The sequence below is a fragment of the Ceratotherium simum genome, chromosome 3 (assembly GCF_057802395.1).
Source record: "Ceratotherium simum simum isolate JZ-2026a chromosome 3, ASM5780239v1, whole genome shotgun sequence".
Taxonomy (NCBI): Eukaryota; Metazoa; Chordata; class Mammalia; order Perissodactyla; family Rhinocerotidae; genus Ceratotherium; species Ceratotherium simum.
The window spans coordinates 79,408,318-79,424,078 of record NC_141902.1 but is presented as its reverse complement, the minus strand read 5'-3'; the positions used below and the strand labels follow the sequence as shown (position 1 = coordinate 79,424,078).

The window sequence follows — 15,761 nt, the reverse complement described above, 5'->3', positions numbered from 1 at the left end:
GGCACACACCTCCCCACGCTTGGTTTATTTTCCTTCAGAGCACTCATCGCCACCTGATAGTAGATTCTATTCATTTACCGTCTGTCTGAGCTAACCAGACTGTTAGTTCCACGACGATAGACTGATCTGTTCACTGCTGAATCACCAGCACCAAGCAGAGCACACAGTAGGCAGTCAAAAGATCTTGTTGAATGGATCTTGGGTGGTGGTAACAGGACAGGAAGCTGGACTAGCCTGTAAGCAGCACTACAGCATTCTGGATGCTCAGTGAGGGAGATCATTTAAGCAGTGTGGAGGTGACAGGCAAGGGCAAATGTACCATAGTCGTACAGGAGATGTCAGGCAGGAGACGTTACGGGTCTAAAATAAGGCGGAAGTGCAGAGGAGGGCAGGAAGATGGGAGAACTATTTAGTAGACAAACTCAGTAAAACTGGATTGAGTGACTGGATGGTGGGGTGGCGATGAGGAGCAGAGGGGAATTGGAAGGACCCTCCGGTTTCAGTTTTGGCCGCTGGTGGTACCTGTAAGAGGTATGAGGAATACAGGGAAGGAGGTAGGCTGGGCTGGCCTGCTGCTAATGATTTCAAGCAGAGACCTATTGAATGTGAGGTCTGTGTGAACTGCCCCATCTGGAATTCATCTGTGTGAGATGTCTGGCCAAGGTGGATAGCACCTTTGATTACTACGGAGCAGAACTAAACTAACTGCTTTCCAGGGATTAACCTTGCAATTCTGGTCTTAATTAGTACTATCCCCTAGCAAGTTCCAGATTAGATAAATAGTATATCACTTCCTTCTGGGGAAAAGAAAGAAAACAATTTAAGAAGTGACCTGGAATCTAAACTCATAAAAAAATAATAATTTTCAAACATAGCTAGCCAATCTATAATCACATTATGTAACATATACATTCACTAAATTAATACGTAACCATTATAAAACAATGGACTATAAACACATGCATTCGGAAGTGAATATCCAGTGGTGTTACCTGTCTTCAATGAACATGTCATAATAAAATCCATTTTCAATGGGTGGACCGTAGCACAAGTGGCCTCCATAGTAAAGCTCCATGGCCTCCCCAAGAATGTGAGCACTGGAGTGCCAGTACACCTGCAGGGCATGGGACACAAAGGCCATTGGCTATCAAAATTATGTCATGAAAAATTATTAGTAAAATAACAGGAGTAAGCAGGTGGATCAATTTTAAGGGGATAAACACCAAGACACAGGGCAACATTGATTTGAAAAGAAAATCTTCAATGCCCACTTGGAACAGCATATTATCTGAGCACTCCCTGCGTTTCCACCAAAGCCATTGGCTTGGTTCCAGTGTAAAACTGTGTAGTGAGTCGCAGCTAAAGCACAGCTCCCAAACCATTTCCTTCTGTGCATTTTAACCGCCTGAAAGCTTCAATCACCCACTGGGACACTGAGCAGAACAGCCTCACAGAAGCCTGGTTCAGCCCAGAGTGGAGGAAAGTAGGGAGTGACAGACACTAATTTCCGTCCTTTTTCTCCAGGGGCAGCCCTGAGCCAAATGCGGAGGGCCAAAGAGGCTGTTTATGACATCACTAATATTAACAAGATTTTGCATTTATACAGCCGGCTTCACATGCTGAACAGCACATGACTGTGGACCTTTGAAAGATGGCTGGGGGAGGGGGGGAAGGTGTTGCCGGGGAATGCCTGCTGGCTGCCTAAGACCCCCAAGCAGTATACACACAAGTTAATTTACCACAGTCTAAAGGCCAGTCATCAGCTCCACAAGTTTAGAAAATATGGTTTTGAATTCCCAGGGAATCAATGGTTTATGGATAAACTAAAAATAACCAAAGTCACCAAATAAATACAAGTGCCAAAGGAACAAGATAATCGAGTCCTCTGGCAGCACTTTCTTTCCCTTTATTAAATAGGAAACAATCACAATTAGAAAGCTGTTCAATAAATTAAAAAATCAGGGCAGAGGGAATTAGCTGCTTGAGCTGACTATGTGCAATGCCGACCCTGGCATTAGGCTGGGACATGATCTGCAAACAGAGCCAGAGGGTCAGTCCTTGGGGCAGAGCCCCTCTACTCTGGATGGTGCTGGGATGGCAGGCGAACTGCCAACATCAGCCCAAGTCTCCTCTTCGGTGCACTGTCCACACCTCAATATTTGTTGAGCCAAACACTGTGTTATGTGCTGGGGATACAACAGTCAAAGAACCAGTTAGAGTCACAGGCCTCATGCAGTCTACAGCCTAGTAGGGGAAAGACAGGCAAGAAATGAATCTGTAAGTACATAATCACAAGATGAGAAGAATAATTAAAAGGAGATGAATGGGCACTGTAATAAAGAACAGCAGTGAAGGCTCTACATTCTCAGGGAGTCAGGAAGGCCTGTGTGGCTAACACAGAGAGGGAACAAAGAGTAGCTTGAGAAAGGTTGGAGAGGTAAGAAAGCGCCAGCGACCATGCAGGGCTTGGGAGGATTTTGCGTGTTATTCTAATGCAATGGGACGCATTAAAGGGTTTAAGGCAGAAAAGAAATGATTCAATTAAATTTTAAAACACTGTTTGGTAGCAATATGGGAATGGATTTCAGGGGTAGCAGGTGGGCAGTTTCTTGGGTAGTGCTATAATAGCATGATTATAGACTCCTGGGTAGTGGCAATGGAGACGGAGAGAAGTGGACAGATTCAAGATACATTACAAAAGTAATGGCTGACCAATAAATTAGAGATTGGAGTTGAGGGAGCGGGAATCCTCACACACAACCTCCAAGATTCTGGGTTGAGCAACAGGTATGTGGTGAAGTTGTACACTGAGATGGTCAGCCAGGGAAGAAAGTAGTTTTGGGGTTAAAATCAAGAATTTTACTGTGGACAAAGGCAAGTAAAGATTCTTGTACACTATCCAGGTGGAGATATCACATGGGCAGGAGTGTATACAAGACTGGGGCATCCTAGCTACAGACAGAAGAGTTGACAGTTTATAGATGGGCGTGACAGCTTAGACCAGGAGTATAAAGACAGAGGCAGCTATGACTGAGGAACTGTTAACATTTGGAGGTGGATGAAGAAGAAAAAGCCAACAAAGAAGACTGAGAAAAAACAACCAGAGGTGAGAATAAAACCAGGAAAGCATTGGCGACACGGAGAATCTTAAAAAAAGAAGGGAGTGGTTAACTGTCAATTCCGCTGAGAAAATACGTAGGATGGGGAAAGAGTGGCCATTGAAATCAGAGGTGATGTCAAACTAATGCCCTGATACCCCGGGAGAGGCCACTGAACATGATTACAAGCACGTCGCAGAACTGGCAGCATCTGTTCTCATATAATCCGCTTTTTTTGTTTACACCTCCAAATATGTACCTTATGTTTTCTTGAGAATGAGATGGCAGCTGCACATCACTGACTGCTCCTGGTATTTCACCAAAGATTCAGAGTAGAATATACATATCTTAATATATCCTTCTACTGGACATTATGCTTACAAAAGGAAATATCAATTAGATATATTTTAAACTTGAAAGCCATATCATTCTATAAAATGCCTCTTGTTTCTGGTGTGCATATTTATCAACCTTACATGAACAATTTTTACTCTGTCATTTTCTACATGAATTTATCTAGAGGGTAAGGAGTACTTCTTGCGTATGTTACATTATGCACCAAATATTCTTATAATTAGAATCATCTTTTAAAATAAAAGTGAAATTTTGCTATATAAAGGAAACTTGAATTTTTCCGTAAAGCAAAAAATGCTTTTACAAAATCATTAATTTATCATTTTGTAGATCTGAGTTTTCTAGATTTGCTTTTCTATAGGGTTTCTTTTTTGTAGTTATCCACTAAATATTCATAAATTGGTTTATGTTCAAGATCTTGTTAATATGTTCATAGTAACAGGAAAATAAAATCCAAGACCAAAAATAATCTTTGTTACTAAACTACACTAAAAGAAGCAACAAGATCTTGGAAAAGTTACTTAACCATTCTGAGCCCTGGTTGCTTCATCTGTAAAATGGGGATTAAAACAGTAGCTGTGTGATAGGGTAACTGCGGAATCAAGGAGATAATGCACACAAGGGGCTGGGCCAGTGCCTGGCACATAATGAGCATTCAGTCAATGTTGATTACCACTATCATTTTCATCAACAACCACAAATATTTATGGAAGCCCTATAACTCAATGCCGGGAACCATGTTAGTATCATGACAAGCAGAGGGGCGTGCTGGTTAGGCAGTCTAGAAAGATTCCCAAAGATAATGAGTGTTTTCTTTTTCATGATGTCACCAAACACAAGGAGGAAACAACTCCAAAGATGCTGACACCTCCAGGTAACATTAAACTTGGTAGTTCCCCCACCCCCACCCTAATGTCTGACAGATTGCGAGTTCAACAGCTACTGTTAGGGAGTCTCAGGAAGATGCCTGCAGGTGAACCAAGAGCCAGGCAGCATCCAAAAGCCCACGGCTTGCTGACGCCCAGGTTTCAGGCAGGATTTGGACCTTTAGGATAGGATTAAACTAACTGCCATGCCAACTGCCACGGGGGCTCTCTGTTCCAGCCCCTATTTTACTTTCTCCAGAAACTGACACTGTCTGAAAGCATCTAGTCGTTTGGTTTCTTGTTTACTATCTCCTCCCACTAGATGTGAACTCTCTGGAGCGGCAGCCTCAATGCTTCGTCCACTGCAGCCCCACAGGGCCTGGCACATGCATCCATCACCTTAGATGCTGGTCAGCTGACTGAGGGAATAAATAAAATTTTACAAGTCCAGGGATAACATCCAGGACGAAGTTAGGTGACAGTTGTTAAGGACTAGTGAGAAAAGTTAAATAATAGATATAAGCTATTTTTTTTTTTTAAATTGCTTTCTGAATCACTTTTAAATGTGATTTTATTAATATAGTATTAACTATTTAATGATTATACTCTGCATATTTTAAACAGAAAAGTAATGATAATATGGGTCTTACAGTTTGGATTAATAAATCAAGACATTCCGCATAAGCTTCACAATTAATGTAACCTAAGCTAATCATAGGTTAGGTTTTATTGAGGCAATGGACCTCTTAAAAGGGAGACTGCAAAGTTAAGGTCAGAGACCTATGTGAAAATATGATGTCTATTTTATGGAATATTACATTAATATTTAAAAGATATTTGAGTTTTGACAATTTTTTCCAATTCTATACATATTAAATTATAAAGTAGGTCTATTTTTAAGAGTCTATTAAAAATTCACTTGAAATACACACTGATTTAATAATTAAAGCACTCTAACTTAAGGAAACAATTATTTTGAGAAATGATAAATATGGGATACTCAAAAAACTGATATATATTTGTATATATTCATTCCATAAAGCTTATTAAATATTTATTAAATACTAATACACACACTTTAAATCTTAGAAGGCAGCAAAACTCATCATTCTTGACTTCAGTGTGTGACTCTGTATGTAACGTAGTTGACAACATAAACACCCAAAGTTTGGTTGGTTGGTTTTTAAATACTTACAGCTTGAGCCTCCTCATTATCAAACATGAGCAGCTCCAAGGTGGAGTCCCCTTCCAACGGACGGTCCAGATCCCATAATTCACCATTTACTTTGGCTATTACTGTGCTTTCAGCCAGTTCTCGACTAGTGAGACAAAAGTCACTGGGGAGTTAACCTTATCACATGCTACAACGATTTGTTAAAACAAAAGATTAGAATAATTTCCAGGTTTGTTTTTTTTTAAGTGGATAGAAAGTACAAATGTAAACTAATAAGACAGATATTTTTTATTTTGTAACATTTATTTTAAGTACAAAAGTAATATACGTTCACTGTGAAAAACTTAGAAAACAGAGAAAGCAGAAAGAATAAAATAAAAATCACATACACATCTCACCACCCAGAGATAACGACTCATAACATTTTGGTACATGTCTTTCCAGTCTTTTTTCTACGTCCACTCCCACTCACACATGGACATATGTCCTTTTGTTAAAAGTACAATTGCCAATATAGTTTTATAGCCTGCTTTTTCACTGCCATGCCATCTGATAGACTTCCGAAACAGTCTAGAAGTATCATATTCATTAAAGAAGGCCTCCACTCCTGAACATTCCTGTCACCTGTATGGTTTGCCGTCATAGGGTGGACTGCACAGCCATCCACACACATGCAGTTTTGTGTCTCCTGTGACTGTTTTCTGCGAATAAGCCTCGAAGTGAAATTGCTAGGTCAAAGGGCATATGCTTTTAAAAGATTTCTGATAAATATTGTCTGAGTGTATCACTTCCAGGCACCCCGAAAGATTTTTTAAGTCTTTGTCAATTTGATGTTGGGAACTGTTGTTTTAATTTGATTTATTTGATTATTAATTTTAGTAAATGTTTACTGGCCATTTTTACTTTTATGAACTGTTCACGTCCTTTATCTATTTTCTATTGAGGTGTTGATCTTTTCCTTTCCTTTTTTGTGTGCGTGTGTTTTTTTAAAATAACATTTATTGTTGTTTGATAATTACTGACAAAAACAACACGTTAAAAGAAACCTGGAAAGTACAGAAAAACACAAAGAAAAAAAAAATCACCCACAATCCTATCACATAGAAATTGCTGTTAACATTTCGCTGTATGTCCTTCCACATTTTTTCATAAATATATACACCAATATAAAAAATTTAATAGTATTCTGTATATGTTATTTGGTAACCTACTTTTTAAACTTAACAATAAATCACAACATTTTCCCTAACAGTAGACAGACTTGTAAAACATCCTATTTAATAGTTGCAGTACAATCAGGACTTGCTCAATGAACCCACTATTGCTGGGCATTTTCATTATTCCTTTGTGGGTTTTGTGTTGTTTTGGTGATGACAAGGCTGCAATGAACATTCTTGAACATACATCTTAGCACCCAATTATTTTCTCAGGACAAATTCTAGAAGTAAAACTGCTGAGTCAAGAGAAATACACTTTTAATGACTTTTGTTGGAAAATATTGCCAAATTCTCCTATCAGGAAAGGTCTAAGAGGACCTTTTCTCTGTGCTAATGTTAGGTACTACTAAATTGTGTCCTCTTCACAATGTAATGTTTTAATTTGCTTTTCTGTGAGTAACTTGAGCAGCGGTGCAGCACTGGGTTAAGAGCACGCACTCTGGTGTCAGGCCAACTTGAGTTTAAACATCGGACAATTTACTCAGCTTCTCAAGCCTCAGTTTTCTCACCAGTAAATTGGGGATTATTGGACCTTCCTCATACATTTATTCTAAGGATTAAACAAAATGTACTTAAAATAAGAACTTATAAATGTTAGACATTGTTATTAACAAAGTAGAAGTTTATTTTCATTTTTACTGGCTCTGATAGACTGCTAAGGGTTCCTCAAATCCTTTCTCTCCTTCTTCTACAGCAAGTTTTCCAGCCTCCCCTGCAGATAGATGTGGCCATGTGACTGAGTCTGGAGGCACGGATACAAGCAGAAGTGGTGTGTAGCACTTCTGTATCTCAGCCTTAAGACAACAGAGGGCGCCTCACCACCATCTCCCTGCCTTCTATGGACTGGAGCACATAGGTGCGGTTCCCTTTGGACCATGTAGACAAGAGCAACACTGTACCAGAAGGCCTGGCAACAAGATGGAAGGAATTTAGGTCCCCAAACGACTGTATGGAGAAGTGCTGCCCCGCCAACCTGGACCCCACACCTCCAGACTGCCATATGAGAGAAAGACTTTGACCATATTGAAGCCACTGAGTTTTCTGTGGTCTCTTTGCTGCAGCAGCTTAGTCTATATCTTAACTAACACAGAAATAAGGGCCTGCAAGTGAGTAACAAAAACCAAACATGTGGCACTGGCTTAGCAGACAGGCAGTGGATAACAAGGAAAGGGGTACTAAGATGTGGAAAGCCAATAACCTTTGTTAAGGCAGAACAAAATATTTGATAAAACTTGCAGTCAAACTAATGTGTTTACAATGCCTATAGCACATGAGGAAGCAGTTATAAAAAGGCAGAACGCTGATATCCACTGGGTAACACCTGTGGCTTTTAGCAAGCTACCACTAAAATGAGATAAGCTCAGGTGAGACTCGTCCAGTTTGCAAGCAGAGATGAAAGGGACAGAGCTTTGCCAAGGGAGGCTCTCTCGGCCTGTGGCCTGCAATCCAAACCCACAGAGCCCAGAAATGTGAGGCTGTGCAAGATTGGAGAAACAATCTTCTGTCTAAAACAGCAGGAAGGACGGGCACTGACAGCCCTTCCCCAAGGCCACGCATCGAGACAGACAACAGGCACCCGTCCAGCTGCAAGGATTAGAGTGAGGCTGCCGCCTCCCACAAGCTGTTGTTTCACATGATCTCAGGCCATTAAACTGAGGCAGAGAGGAATAAGCCGAGTGTAAAAGCGAGGGAATAAAGGAGTGAGAAGTCTCTGTCTAGAAGAATTCTTTGTGAGATTACTTTCACCTGGAACTGATGAGAAGCAAACAGACCAGAACTGCTTAAGGGAATTCTACTGCCAAACAAACTACAATCCAGCTTACAAATACCTGTGACTGTTTGATCCTTAAAGGAGCCCTCAGCCCCTGACTGCATCAGCAGGAACTGGTGATGCACAGCCTCCAAGAGGACAAACTGCCCCATACTTCAGATGTGGCAAATGAGGATGGTGGACAACTGTGAACCTTTCAAAGAGCAAAATCAGGACCCACAAGGGACTACGGACAAGAGAGCTACTCCCAGAGAACAAAGGCTGGCCAGATGGGCTGACCCAAGCACAACCCACTGCCAGGCTGTGAGCCTCACAATCACGCCAGCAGGATCTGATGGTGTCTATACACTGTCTGCCATATTGCTCCTTCTTTTTTCCAAATAGACACTTTAATTGTGATTGCCTTGTGTTTATTCCACCACTGTACATATGTGTGGCATCGGCAGCCTTGTCTATTAGTTTATTTGTTGCTGGAGTGCAAGGAGCCAGCCTGATGGGGGTGTTCTGCACATCACTTGGAAATCCCAGGCTTTCAGCTGATGGGACCTGGAGTTGTCTCACTTGGGGAGACAGTGAGCGTGTGGGATGATGGAAGAAGGGTGCTCACAGATTATCTGGATGTCAGAGGGGCACACTGTGGCAGACGTCACCTAAACCATTCCTTCTCTCTTCCATGGTGAGAATGCTTTAGCTGGACACGTGGCTGGCCAGCAGGAGCTACATTTCCATTCTCTCTTACAGCTAGGGGTGGCCATGTCACTAAATGTGAGCTAACAAGATGTAAGTGGAAGTAAAGTGTGCCACTGTGGGGTCTTGGCCTCAGAGCATCCTTGTTCTTCAGCTGTTCTTCCCCTTGCCTGCAGGCAGGCAAAGATCCATGGATGGGACCCAGCTTCCACCCCTAGACATGGACAAACCCTACCTAGGCAATGGCAGATCAACAAGACGGAAGGAGCCTGGGTCCATAGTGACTGCATGGACCAGAGATGTCCACCAGCCTGGACTGGTCATCTCTGTACTGTTATGTGAGAGAATGTGAGATCTACCTTATTTAAGCCACTGTCTCTCGGGGTCTCTTTGTTGCAGCAGTTTAGCCTAACTCAGTTGTTCTTAAATGTTAGCCTGCCACAGAAGACCGTTTTGTAAAAACATAGATTGCTAATTGATTCAGGAGGTAAGGGACAGGGCCCAAGAATCTGCTTTTCTAACAAGTTCCCAGGTGATGCTGATGCTGCTGGTTTGGGGACCACATTCTGAGAACTACTCTTTCATGAACTACTATGAACTGTCCTTTGCCCATTTTTTCTACTGGGGTATTTTCTTAAGATAAATGGCTATGGATAGAATTCTTGGGTCCAAGGGTTATGGTTTGCACACTTTTAAGGCTTTAAAAGCTTGAAAGAGAGTGCATGGATTCATCCTGCCTCCAGCAGTACCACTTCCTCAAAATTGTATCAATATTAACTATTATCCATAAATCCTTGACAAATCAATAGATAATATGTAATTATTTTCATTTGCATTTCTAAGATTACCTTTTCCTCTGTTGAAGTTTTCATCTTTTTCCTATTAATTTGAAAAACACTTAGAGAGCAATCATTTGTTTCACATGGTACTTTTTCTCACATCTGTCATTTCCCTTTTTATGTCATTTGTACACATGGCCATTTTTCCTAAGTGTTTAATTTTGGGGCAGTTTGAATCTGTCCATCTTTTCCTTAATGATTTCTACCTTAGATGTTTTGCTTAGAAAGGCCTACGCTCCCCCAGAGCAGGAATAATCATCTATGCAATCTGCTCTCAGTTAACCAAGGGAACAGGCAGTATAACTGAATAAAGCTATTATTTTTTTATAACTTTATTTTATATCCCGCCACCTCACCGGACTCTTATTCTAATAGTTTTTCAATTAATACTGTTCTCTAATACACTTTTTAAATTGTTTAATTGTTCTCTTTCTAACTGCCTGAGTTGAATTCTTATTCTTTTTATTCTTTCTTATTCAATAATAAAAGCCTTCAACACTACAAATCTGTTTCTGATCACCATTCTGGATGCAGGCCATAGATTTTGAAATGTATTCTCCTCATTAGAAGTATTTTCTAAGAATTCTGTGCTTGTTTTTATTTCCTTTCACCCAAGTGACTTTAAAGAGTTGTTTTTTATTTTCAAGTTTTATTTTTTCTCGTTGTCATTTAATCTGTTTACTGACTTCAAAACTGATTTCATTTTACTCACAGAATGTGAACTCTATGTTTCTGAAATTTATGAAGATTCTGGGGAGCCAAAAGCATGACCACAGGTGCCAAGAGAGAAGGCAGTGTCTCTGCCTGTAGAGCACAGAGAGGGTGAGTAGCCACAAAGTCTACCTTAGAGTGTCATTACTCAGACACAAACGATCTTAATTTTGCCTATGAGATCTGTCAAAACCTGAGAAAGCCATGTTAAAGTCTACCACTCCTGAGTTTCTGTAATTTTCTATTTCTAATTTGATGCTATGTTATTTAACTCATAAAGGCTCATGACAAATAATCACTGTGGATTATACTGTTCACCTATTTTTACAGTAAGTCTCAGTATCCCACTGGATGATTTCAGCCCTGAATTCTGCTGTCTGACAGTAATATTATGGCCACTGCTTTCTTCTCATCAGGTTTGCCTGATACAGCTTTGCCCATCTTTCAGTTTTGGACAGTTTTACTTTTTAGACACTCCTGCAACCCCTCTGTCATTAAAATTGAGGGGAGAGTTTTTAAACTGATACCCTGTGCAAACGCATATTGCTAAGTGTACAATGAAGAACATGGGAATGGGTTGGAGAGGCCTTAGGGTACATGATATGATAGGATGAAAAAGAAATACGAACTTAACCATAGTTTTCAAAGGCAATCTGAGAGTTTCAATTGTTGTAAAAGTTCACTTCTTAAATATTAAAAGTTTATTTACATGGCAGTTTTGAGCTATAGCTTCCATAGAATAGTATTTAACGTTGGAATTAACATTAGCCAAAACAACGTAACTTCACTGATGTATCTAATTTCTAGGACGGTCAAAGTACTTATTCCAGGGCTGATAACAGCTCTAACACATACATCTTAAATCTACAATTAATAACCTTTTTGTACATTTCTAGAGACACTTTAATTTTCAGAGTACCTTTCATATACAGTATTTCATTTAATCTTTACAACCTCATAAAGTAAACGAGAAAAGTATTATTTCCACTGAAGATGTAAGAAAACAGGGTTGGAAAGCTTTAGAGATCTGCCCGAGTTGGTTCAAAGAACCACCTATGGTTACTTACTGGTGGAACAACGGCTTGGAATCAAGTCCAGCAAAAGACCTGTAAAATCTCATGGAAATATCTTAACAATGAACTAAGTCAATATAATGTGGCCTGTCAAGGACTATACATTTTTCTCTACTATATATTTTTATTAGAACTTTAACATTTGGACCTTTTAAAGAGGAAGACATTGTGTTCTGATATTCAATTACTTATTAAATGGCCTCTTTAGAAGCCAGACAGGAACAATTAACGAATTACATGTAATTTATTCAACCGAGTAATAAAAAAATATTTCGGCAGTCCCTAAGAACACATTTCACTAAGCTCTGGCGCAATACTTAATACTGAACACTTTCTCCAAACTACGGTTTACCTAATTTCAGCAGCCACTTGATAAGGTGTTGTTTTCCAAGCTTCCCCTTCCACTGTTTTCCCATCAGCCACTCGGACTGTGATCACTTTGCTTGTATTACCCTTTTTTTCATAAATGGCAAGTAAGAGCTGATGATCCTTCTTCAGTATTTCAAAAAGCTTCAATCTTTCCTTTATGAAGTTTGGTTGATTTTTCACCTGAAAATCATTAGAATACCATAAGGTTAACATACACAGCCCACTTTTTCCTAATTGCTCAGCCCTCAGTTAGTTTCAGCCCCTTCTCAGGATGCCCAGGGTTCCTTCCGGCACTAGCCTCCATCACTCGACTTTTCACTCTCACCCCTGGAAAACTCCTCTCCAGTGATCTGACTCCTTCCTAGCTCTCAGGGTCCAGCTCAAAGCCCACCTCTTCTAACTACCACAGCCACTGGCCTCTCCTTTCTCCACGTGTTTAGCACACATGTACGCAGAGTCACACAATTCAGCCCTTACATACCATCCAACTTTGTTCTCTAGTGGTTTCTAAACCTGCGTTTGTCTGAACTCCTCAATCAGACTAATCCCTTTGAGGCCAAGTATTCCTCCTTTCCTCCTACCAAATGCTGAAGCCTGATAAATACTCTCTGGTTGTTTTAATGATTTACAAAAAAAGGAAAGTAGCCAGTTTCCTTAACACAAAAGAGCTCTGCTCTCTCACCTTAAATAGACTAAGGAGCACTTTATAGCTCATCTCTAAGTTAAGACATCTTGTATCAAAGGCTTACAAAGTTTTCAATGTCCTACTGTGGCCTAGGTCGCAATCTATTAGTAATTATGTTTTAATTACAAACTCTGGGCAGTTAACGAAATAAGCATATTTAAATTCCAGGTAATATTTTATATTATTTCCATAGCAACGACTTACCTCACTGTCAGGCCCGATTTCCTTCTTCTTTTTAATGTCCTTTTCTTGGCTTTGACTAGAAGGAGGCTGAGAAATAAAGGTAAATTATAAACGACTTATACTAAAGACAAGAAAGAGCAATACATCTGAAACCTGAGGAAGGAGGGGGCATGCCAGCTGGCAGCAAGTGTCCCATGTCTAGAGGCTCATAGCTGCGCTCTCCTGCCCACCGCCTACAACCCTGAACTGGCAAGTCGTTCTCTGGGGTTCAGTCCTTCCTGTCTGTGCATTTTCACACATTCTTGCTAAGCACATAATATATTTTGCTCTTTAAAGTTTTTTCCCCCTAAACTTTTAAACAAATAATGTCACTAGAAAATGGTTGTGTAGCTGCTGCCAGAGACTTTAAACGCACTATTTCATGACTGTTGCTAGGGCACCACAGTTACCCTGGGTAAAGAACGAAGAACACCCCAGTCTGAGAAAGCCTTCAGAACGTAGAAACTGTATGATGTGACAGGAAGACAGTGTGTCATTAAACGAACCAAAACATTAAAACTCTACTAAATAATAATGTTAAAGACACAGATCTCAAGACAGACCATCAAAAGAAGCCAACAAAACAAAAACAAAAACCACCTGTCATAAACGGCTCAGAACCAGGGATTCATTAACGGAAATGGAAGGGTTTATACACACAGCTGTTGGTCATCCTGCCCAAGGAAAGAAGAGTGGGTCTTAAACACTCCAGCATTTTTTTCAAACAAAGGAAAATATTATTTCTGGTACTGAAGAAAATGTGTGGCAGGCAATTCACTGGAAGCGCTGAGCACTTCCACCATCCGGTCCATCTGGCGATCGCTGGAAACGCAGTGTCCCGGGGTGTGCAGGCTCCTCCCTGGCTCCCGGGCCCCAGCAAGAGCACAGGGCAGGGCTCCGGGAGCCGCACGCCCTGCAGGCCACTGGGGGGCAGGGCGGGCACACCGCGCGAGGCACCGCCCGCAGCCGCACTCGGCCTTGCAGAGCGCAAAACCGCTCCGTGGGTACGGCCGCTCACCGAGCCCGGGGCTCCGGGAGGCGCCGCCCGCGTCCCCCGCAGGGAGGCCCGCCGCCCCGTTACCTGCGCGCCGGCAGCCGCGCGCCCGGCCTCCTCCCGCGCCGCCGCGGCCCGCGCCGCGCTCTCCAACTTCGCCTGGTGGCTCAGCTCCTCGGCCAGGCACAGCCGCAGGCGGTACAGGCGGTGGCGCAGGTCGCGGTTCTCGGCCCGGAGCTGCGCCACCTCCCGTGTGAGGCACGGCCCCTCGGCCTGGCACCGGTCGGGCGCGTTCAGCAGCTCGTCCCTCAGGCGCTGGACCTCCGCCCACAGCCAGCGGATGTCCTCCTCCTGCCGCTCCAGGCGCGAAGCCACGGCCTCGGCCGCCAGGGCCTCGGCCGCCATGGCGCTCGCCTGGCTCGGGGCACCGACGCCGCACACCGGGGTGGGAGCGGCGGCGGCGACAGCGGGGACGGCCAGGCAGCTGCCAGGCACACTGCAGGGGGCGGGGCGGGGCGCAGCTATGCAAACTAATGGTGGCGGGGCCACCGGGAGAAGTGGGGCGGGGCCGCGGTCTGCGCAGTGCGAGAGGCGGGGCCGAGGTGGGGAGCACGGAGGCGGTGGGGGGTGCCTGGGTGCGGGGACGCTGGGTGGCCCAGGCTTGGAGATTGGCATGGGGCCTGCAAAGGCTCACAGTGCCTCCAAGGCTACCAGCATGTCGCCGTTCGTCGGTTCAAACGCAAATCGTCCAAAACCTTGAGCAGGCTGACATCTCCCGTCCACATTGGCTCCTGTGTTTCCCGTCGCGATTTCTGCCAGTCAACATTTCTTCACCTTGCAACCAGATTCCGAAAAGTGGCCATTGCGAATCGACCTTCTTTGGCCTTCATACCAAGGCTGCCCAAGTGCAGAGGTCGCTGGGCCAGGGCGCACAGATCTCTACAAAAATTTAAATCTAATTGGCATGAGATTGCTAGCTCCTTGAGGGTAGAACAAATGCCACAACCTTCTCTGTAGCCTTCATAACCGGGAGCACAACCTTCCTGTAGTAGGAACACAAATCGATTTTAACTAACATTCTTGGGGCTTGGATGTAGCACACACTGTTTAAGCTCTTTACAAATATTAACTCCTTTAATACTTATTGCAAGAAATGCTATTATTATACCCGCTTATAGATGGAGAAACTGAAGCTCAGAGAGGCTAAGTGACTTGACAGAGGTCACATAGTTACTGCAGGACAGAGCTGAAATTCAAACAGATAATCTGATGCCAGTGTCCAGGCGCTTAACGCTATGGTGCCTTTCAACTTTGGTAAAATTTAACTGAACATGTCATATGACAAGGTACAAATAATAGATGCTATCAGAGTTCCAAAATAGGACAGCTTGATTTGGACTGATGCAGTTGAGAAATGGAGCAGTTACTCTGGAAAATAAAGGTTAGCAGACTTTAGAAAGTTGGAGAGGTGGATGAAGGCCACTTGAGGAGCAGAATCAGCATGCCAGAAGGAGCTGAGGGGGGACAAGCTAATTGGCTTAAGCTAACTGGAATCACAAACAGCTCCCAGGAGGAGGTTCCATAAAGTATGACATTGATACCACTGTATTTTTGTTATTCCCTTCCCTGATGAGCTTCTGGACAGAGTCATAGAGACTCACTGGCTCCACATTCTTTTTTGTTGTTGCTGTTGTTGTTGAG

General features: G+C 42.6%; 1 protein-coding gene across 2 annotated transcripts in view; it reads right to left on the bottom strand.

Moving 5' to 3' along the window:
- TARS3 (threonyl-tRNA synthetase 3) overlaps positions 1-14,558 on the bottom strand; it is a 64,325-nt gene extending 49,767 nt beyond the window's left edge. For both annotated transcript variants that reach the window (XM_004431882.3, XM_087428845.1), the window contains exons 1-5: positions 14,148-14,558; positions 13,049-13,114; positions 12,143-12,339; positions 5,514-5,637; positions 993-1,114 (exon numbers count right to left, since the gene is read on the bottom strand). In XM_004431882.3, the coding sequence (XP_004431939.1) occupies positions 993-1,114; positions 5,514-5,637; positions 12,143-12,339; positions 13,049-13,114; positions 14,148-14,465 (827 nt within the window). In that variant the 5' untranslated portion in view covers positions 14,466-14,558. The remainder of the gene's footprint in view (positions 1-992; positions 1,115-5,513; positions 5,638-12,142; positions 12,340-13,048; positions 13,115-14,147) is intronic.
- Between the last annotated feature and the right edge of the window lie 1,203 nt (positions 14,559-15,761).